The sequence below is a fragment of the Agrilus planipennis genome, unplaced genomic scaffold (genome assembly GCF_000699045.2).
Source record: "Agrilus planipennis isolate EAB-ADULT unplaced genomic scaffold, Apla_2.0 scaffold35, whole genome shotgun sequence".
NCBI classification, from domain to species: Eukaryota; Metazoa; Arthropoda; class Insecta; order Coleoptera; family Buprestidae; genus Agrilus; species Agrilus planipennis.
Genome location: NW_020438957.1, coordinates 402,015 through 410,650, shown reverse-complemented (window position 1 = coordinate 410,650; position 8,636 = coordinate 402,015). Strand labels below are relative to the sequence as shown.

The 8,636-nt window shown below is 31.2% G+C and overlaps 1 protein-coding gene across 2 annotated transcripts in view; it reads right to left on the bottom strand.

The window, feature by feature from the left end:
- Positions 1 to 2,779: 2,779 nt before the first annotated feature.
- LOC108744780 overlaps positions 2,780 to 8,636 on the bottom strand; it is an 8,049-nt gene continuing 2,192 nt past the window's right edge. Inside the window, exons 2-5 of one of the 2 annotated variants that reach the window (XM_018480693.2) lie at positions 5,350 to 5,475; positions 3,924 to 4,022; positions 3,450 to 3,521; positions 3,261 to 3,353 (exon numbers count right to left, since the gene is read on the bottom strand). In XM_018480693.2, the coding sequence (XP_018336195.1) occupies positions 3,453 to 3,521; positions 3,924 to 4,022; positions 5,350 to 5,475 (294 nt within the window). In that variant the 3' untranslated portion in view covers positions 3,261 to 3,353; positions 3,450 to 3,452. Of the gene's footprint in view, positions 3,354 to 3,449; positions 3,522 to 3,923; positions 4,023 to 5,349; positions 5,476 to 8,636 lie in introns of both variants that reach the window. The other variant, XM_018480692.2, reaches the window with a different exon arrangement.

The window sequence follows — 8,636 nt, the reverse complement described above, 5'->3', positions numbered from 1 at the left end:
TAGATAGTCGATTTCGTTGTCATCTTTTACATTACTGAACTGGGCCGCAGTTCGGAAACTTTTTTTTTACATTTTCGTTGAAGAGGGGAAATCTTCAAAAGGCACCCAGCCGTCCGTACGACTGGGTAGTGTCGGATTCCTGACGAAGAAGTCCTCGGACCTACAGACTAAAACCCCTCTACCTCAGGTCGTTCTAGGACCAATTAAGGTCCTCTTCAGCCTTTTCGGAAACCCCTACCGCTCGCCTAAACACCCATCGACCCATCTACTGGCATAAAGCTCCTAGCTTAGACGGACTGATATGCTGCATTCAATTCAGCGAATTACTGTGTCTTAATTGAAAAATTATTTGTATCAGAAATTGATAACTTCAATAGAAAGGTTATATAGATGAGTTTGCGTCTATTAATGATGGTAAGATTGTATTATCTAATTTTGAAGATATTGGAAACTAAATCAAACTAATTGTAAACCAACCGATCTCATGCGTATTAATTTGTATCTTCATCTAAGATTTTTAAAGTTCTGCTTTTATTAGACTGTGAATCATCATCTGTTCCTATTGAAAATTTGTTTCTATTAGTATTATCATCAAGAAAACTTTGATTTTCCATCCACTTTTGTAGAAGTGAAGCGATTGGCATACAAACATGTTAAATGCTATATTGATTTGGAAATGTGTTACAACTTAGTACATGAGTTTTTTGATAACGTTTTGTTGAATGAAGTTCAAGATCCTCATTTAAAATTATTCTCGTTTTTATTATGTTGCTTCACATACCAACTAATTGCTTTTAAATGCTTGATAGTTTTCCATACGGAAAGGAACATAATTAGTTATGGAATAACCTTTAATTATTCTTATTAGTTTTAAATCGAAAAGGATTTGCTTTTAAAATTTCTTATTTTTTCCTTGNCTATAAATGTATCGCTAACTCATCTGAAACAGATTTTTTAGGTGGTTCAGAGTGTTGCATTTTCAGGTGCAGCCTATAAACGTGTAGGTGTGTAAATGGTTCGTTAGTCACGAGAATAGTCTGGAAGATTTTTCCATATTTTTCCGAATATGCTTTAAGTTTCTCTTAAAATCAGTCCCCAAAACGTATAATTACAATTTTGCAATTTCAAATTTATTTTTCTTCGGTTTTCGTTGTACCTGTGCTGTAAGATTACTTCTTACCAAATTTCATGATTTTAGGCCATCGGAAAATACCTTATAGGTTTTAATTTTCTTGTGAGTGTCAAATTATGCAAAACATTGACTTAGAAGTTTGATTTTTTCAGTGCTCCAAGGGATTATAGACCTGAGTATTTGATATTAATTTTAATTTGATACCTCCACGTGTTCCTGAGAAAGAGGGTCTTAATAGACAGACTAACAGACGAGCAGCGAAGTGATCCTTTTTAAGAGTACATTTTTTCGTTTAGAGGTACGGAACCCTAAAAAAGACTTATTGTCATTACCTTNATTAATTTTGGAAAATTAAACATTTACTAATAATCAATTGCAAATAGCACAAAAGACATAAAAAAAACTATAGTTGCACCCTTGAATGTCTTCTTATTTGAAACAATTGTTAAGATTTTTATTAAATATATACTACTTGTTGAAGTTCTTTGTGTTTTTGTGCAATTAGCGTATTTGAACCTGCACTATCAAAAGCTTTTCGGTCAACGTGAACCTAAAAGGTAAGTCAAGACATATCAATTTTGACGTAGTTTACTACGCTGTTTTTAAATCCAGCCTCAGAACTGCAAGAGCTCGTTTAGATTTTAAAATAATAGAACCTCAACTTCTTAAAAATTTAATTGTCGTCCACTTTATGAGCATAGTTACGAGAACTCGTGAAATTGACGGACAAAATATCAGAGAGAACAGTTATCTTTGACTTATCTTTTATTGCTGAATTACTATCTTATTTAGAATTGCCTTAGCACTAGTTATTGTAAAACTTACATCCATATTCTGAATGTAGTTCAAATTTCATGACTGCCTCTTGTAGACTTTTAGTAGCAGGTGCATTTGTACCTACTGTTTGCCTTAAACTATGTTAGACTTCAACGGTAGATCAAGCGAGCAACCCGACTCGAATTTTCTTCACACTCGAGTTCCTAGGCAACTCAACGTACAGATATGTTCTTATTTTACTTAGTAGAAAGAGGAGACTGTGGTAAATATTAATTAAAAATTAAAAGGAATACTCACCCCTAATTACCACAAATAATTTTATATTTAAATCCTTCTGTTATGTAGTGATGCATTAAGTGAAAAGAATGAAAATACGATTTGATATTCATGAGATTATTAAAATATTTTTGTTATTTTTGTGGTCAGTAGCAGATGTAAGTATGCAGTAGTTTATATGCGCATATTGTTATTATAATTTTTGGTGAAATAAAACACATATTTTTACATAATTGTCATAAAATTATAATTTTTTCAGGGTTGTCAGTTATACTTTGACTATGCAGTGACATTGCATTAATTGAAACTGTATTTTGGGAATGATAGAGAGAAGAATGATGAAGCAACATTGCAGAGACGTTTTTTTCTGATATGTACTATACCTTAACAACGGATTATCTAAATTATTTTCTGAACAGTCACCCCCTGCATTGTCTTTAAATGTATCATCCTTTTCGTTTTTCGATGTACAAGGTTCACTTTGTTTTTGGAAGGATTTTGAATTCTCCTCCGGGTTTTCAACTATTTGAGCCATAACATCCTGAAGAATTTTTTTACCATGTATTTATTTGATAATTTTTAACAACAAATTANTATCTAAAATATTTATTTACATTCTTACAATAAATTTAAATCATACAATTTTATTTATCTAATATTACCTAATAAACGTTATTTAAAGCATAAGTTCAGCAAAATGTTTTAGCCAGTCTTTTACAGTTAGAGAGAATATTTCATGTTACTACATTAACCCTAATTTATTTCACTGTCCTTTTTTTTATCACAAATGCAAGTTATTCTTATTTTAATATTTCAATTTATATACCTATATGTATGCACATTTCAAGATCCATCTTGGGAATTCTACAATTTTCATTAAGTTTATTGCACAATGGCTGCCTTGATTTAAAACGAACTTACAAGTCTACTTTAGAAAAGTTCTAAGTGTAAAGCATCGGGATTACAAATTCAATAAAACTTTGGCACTCGATTCATCCAAATGTGCATCAAGGCTGGCTAAGGGATGATCAGGAGAAGCTCTTTGAATCCTTTTCTTGTCAGTATCAACGGCTTTCTCTAATTCGGCTCTTTCTTGAATCCTCTGAAGCCTTCTTGCCCGTGTGTTTCTTATTAACTCACTTACCGCATTAAGGGTTGCAATTGGAATCTGCAAAATAATAATTCACATGTGTAGAAAACGGAAAACGTATTGTATGAATGGGAATTATAAGGAGATTATTGCTCTGAAATAAACTACACTTACATTTTACATTACAGCTCTTATTACTCTATACGGTCTATGCCTGAAGACGATATCGCCTCTATCGAAACGCATCTAACAAATTAATACAAATGTTAGTGTGTGCTACAAAGCAAAAAAGAAGCGAATTCTACGTATAAGTTTGGTGATTCAAATTTGGACAGTTTCATTTTTGTGACAGCGAAGTTTTTCGCTTCTACAAAATTTAGTTTTGAATTTATCGTAAATACATATAAACTACCTATATGTAAGTGTTGCCTGAATAAAATGAACGAAATCTTAACTACTTTAAAGCAATAAAAAGCAATATTTATACATTTCATTATACAATAACTACAAAACTACTGTGTTTCTATTTTGCTTTTATGTGGGCTTGTAAATTTACATACAATGCTTTTTAAATTCTTCTACTCAGTAAAAACATTCAATTGTTTTTTTCTTAAGTGAAAATTACACAATACTAAAGTTTCTACTCACATTAAATATGTTGTCGATTATATTTCCGGCACCATCGGTTTGTCTTTTACCCCTTGGTCCGGAATCTCCTATTCCCAATTGGAATTCATAGTTGTTGTCCTACAGACAATTATTACAGGTTTGAAAATTGAGTGAAACTAACTATTTAAGCTTTAATTAAAACATCTCTTCAACTTTTTTGAAATTTTTATCTCCATACATTGAAAAACGCATAACCTTTGATATTGGATATACTAGGGCTGTTAGTAACCCTTTAATTTAAGAAATAATACACGGTGAACTTTGTAATGCAGAAGTCTCAAAATTCTTTTGCACATTTGTGACAAACCGATCAGACAATATATTCCTATAATATCCCATAGTTATCCCGCTGTGTTAGATAAACAAACAGAGGTTCTTCGAAATGAAGAAACAAATAATCTTTGCAATTTTAGATATGAGGTTAATAACTAATGTACCGATCATTTACAACTATTTGTATACTACTATTGTATTTCAAAAACTGAAATATTTTTATGTCTATGAATAATTAATGCATACACAAGTCGATGATTTTCTTTCTGTTTAAAATTAGAAGTAAAATAGTTTTTCAGTTTAGAAAATGTGAATAACAATTAGAACTATTTATTTGACTTAACTCCTTCTCTCTTAATTATTAGTTTAAATGCGATATCAATTTAAGGATTCTTTGCAGTCGTCTAACTTATAGCTTTCTCCAGTTGTAATGTATTTACACAAAAAAATAATAATTGCTTGTTATTCGTTAGTGTCCGGAAGTACTTAACACTTTGCAAACTCCTTCCGTTTCACACAGTGTATTCAACACAATATCGATGAGAAGTGTTATTAAGCTTTATTATAAATGATGTACCTACTTACAGGTGAAATCGAATGATTATTATTACTAATCGGTTACTCTCTCTTTCGCTGAAAGTTTTTTGACTTCTTACGCTAATTCTTGTCTAGATTTTTACATATTTGCGTCATTTTCCTAATGTTTGCATGATTTAATATTAAACTTTTTCGTGTTTCTGTCTTAACTATTAATGAAAAGTTCTCGATCGACAGAATTTATGGCATGCTTAACTAAAATTAATAAATTTAATAATTATGAAAGTAAACGAATTATTAGATTAGTTTCTGTTTATCTTTTGGTCTAGCCCGATTTTATTAATATGCGAATATATGAGTGTCTCTTTTACTATTTTCTTTTCCATATAACTCGTAGATATAATTAGAACTTTTTGAATTAGTTCTAATTATAATATTGACTAGTAACGACCTTCCATCAATAAAAAATAAGAAGCGAAATTATCAAAATGACTGTAACTCATTCATGCGANCAACGACATGTAATTGTTTGGTTCATTAAAATTTATATTGTTTTTATATTATGAGTAGGTTTATTAATTCCATTATTTATCACCTTTTCGTAAGAAATTTCTTCTAAACCTTTGGGAGTTGGTACAACGCCAGCAAATTGCAGCGCTTGGGTAGCTATCACAGTAATTAATAGCATCCACACAAATTTATCCAGTAGAAAGACTATAGCCTGCAACAAAACAAGAAACCAGTTAGAAAGGATAATATAGGTACTTTATTTGTTGAGTAACTGTATATAGAATAATAATTTTGTACAACAAAGTTTATAATCTAGATAATGCAACACCTAATCAAATTACAATTCATACTTCTAAAGTGTCTGTTATCTAATAGCTTAATTCAAAATGTTTTATTTTCTGTGAGGCACATATTAAATAGGTACTTATTTAATTTTATTTTATTCTTGGTGTATCTACGTCAAATTCCTACTACCTAGTGCATTTATGTCAGAGTTTTATTATTTTGCACAGTATTATTAGCATGATACATGTGCATGATCCACGAAGTAACAATTTTTGTTGTGAAATTGAATATTTCGGTCACATAGCCTCTATAAATATTAACTATCAACAATCTTTAATTCATGTTCAACTATTTTTGAATAGAATTTGAAATTATTGAAAGGCTAGTTAATTTGTCACTGACAAAAGTTATGTAAGTTTTTTCTATACACGTGTATTTTTTTTACAACAACTAAACTACAAGACCAATTCTTTTATATACTTAATATGGGAACGGTGGTAATAGTATCCAAATTGAAAGATGTTTATGAAAGGAAAAATAAGTTGAATAGCATTCTGTAACACTTACAGAAGCATCTCATAATTCGTAATTTGATTTTACGAAGCAATTGGCACAATTACTTAATGTATGTTTCTTTTGTATGTAAACATAAGAATCATACAATACACTGTAAAATAATTGACATAAATTTTTGATGTACTTAAGTACCTTTCTAAATCAGCATACAGTCAATTGAATTTCGACAAATTGAGGTCATATAAGAGGTGTACACAGTGCAAAATACGAAAATGGGTCATTACGTGCACTGAAAGAAAACATTCAAAATACAAACACTAAATCTAAAGTTATTATAAAAGAAGGTACCAAATACAAAATACGAAATAATAATTTTCAAAATTATCTTTTAAAATAAAGTACCATTTGAAGTTATCTCTATCTATCTATCTATAAAATAAATTTTAATATATATAAGGGACATTGTTCTATATGAACCTACTTCATTGCATTCGTGGTACATTGTTTTGAACCATATGCTTATACCTTTATGAATCGCATCTCTTTCTAATTGAGTGTACAATGTAATGCGTTAAAATAATAAATAATTAATGTAGTTGTTTAGTGTAGCTTGATTATCCCTTGTTGTCAGCAGTGGTGGTTGTAGAATATGCTCCACTACTGAAAGACGAAAACATTGATGAAGTGAAGAAAACGGTACTAGCCAATCATCGAATCACCGTTAGAAAAGTTGCTGAGGACCTTAACATATCTCTTAGCTTCTGCTATTCAATTTTTACTAATGATTTGGGCATGAGACGGGTCGCCGCGAAATTCATACCAAAATTTCTAGATTAAGACCAGAAACAGCATCGCATTAACATTACTAAGGAGCTGTTGGACTCCAGAGGGTCATAACTGGTGACGGATCATGGATTTATAATTATGACGTCGAAAGCAAAGCTCAATTATCCCTATAGAAGCTGCCGCAAGAGCCAAGACCGAAAAATGCGCGTCAAGTCGAATGTGAAGCTTTTTGCTTAAAGTTTTCTTCGATTACAGGGACGTGGTGCATCATGAGTTCTTTCCACAGGGTGGAACGGTCTATAAGGGATATTTCCTGCAAATTGCACGAAGCAATCTGCCAGAAACGCCCGAATTTATGGAAGAACAAAAATTTGCTTTTGTAGCATGTAACGCCCTTGGATACAGATCGTTGCTCGTGCGCGAATTTTTGACCATAAACAACGCACCAATAATGCCGCAGCCACCGTATGCCCCAGATCTGGCCCCCTGTGACTTTTGAAAAAAAAAAAAGATTCTTTGAAGTGCTTCGAGAATTGGAAGAAACGTTGGCATAAGTTTATAGTATCCGGTGGGGATTAGTTTGAAGAGGACAAAATGATGATTCATGAATAAAAAAAATAATTTTTGAAAAACACAAAATTAGTGATACTTTTTTAACAGACCGCGTATTAAAGGAAAATAGGAGTAAAGGAAAGCAGAAGAAAATCTAAATTTAAGATGTGAAGTGATGTGAAAACGGGTACTTCATACATGCGTAAAAACATTTAATGTACGTGTAAATAATGGGTATGCAGTCAAATCGTTTATTAACTATTATTAAAAATTGTGTTAGTGCCAATTACCTCTTGGCTGACCCAGTGTCAACCCATCATTTTCCGTATGTACAACTCTAATTTGCAATTGCTGCTTCAAAGCAATTAGTTGCTCAATTACATAAACATAATTTCATAATTTGGATGGTAATTCAATAGCTGCGGGGTACGATTGTCACAATTTTTGTTAAGATTACGTCAATAAGGAAGTGGGCTGTCGGATTGATGGTTTAGGTATGTAATTTAAGTTTGCGGCACGTTCATGCGGTCAAGAAGCATTTTTGTATTTTAAGTGGATCCTCTCTCTTCTCGTTAGCCTCAATGCCTCAATTTAATGATAAAAATTAGTTAGAGGATATGAGGAATAAAATTATATCTACCTGTTGATGAAGGAACAATAATAGGTATAAATTTCAATGTTTTCAACTATAAATTAAAATGAGATGAATAGAAAACAAATGAATCATTTAAAATTTACATGTTTTTTTTTGTAATAGGTTGGTATCCCATAAGAAGACGGAAGTGTTAATGTTTTTATACGTAATAATAGCGACCATTTTTTCGTCGACTTAGGATTTCGAATTGGTCTTCACAAAAAGCCTTTCAATTTTAATGGAATAAAATACAGCCTATCTCTACCCTGAAGGTCCATTCTAAATATTGATGAAAGAATTATCGAAATTCGATTAGGTGTCTCCTGATACATCTAAATTACAAACTTTATCTCTTACTAAAGATTAGTAATCAACTGTTAGAAAGAAGAAAAACACTAGAAACAAAACAACAATAGAGCGTGGCATACTTTATGATACAAAGAAGAATCGAGAACGATGTCCCATAAAATTGAGAAAATGTGTTTCAAGACCGTTACCTACTTGTTATATCAACTATAGAAGTATAACTTTAAGTTTTAATAATTTGGATGTTACTCTTATACAGTTTGTTTCAAAAATATTAATAATATTAATAATAA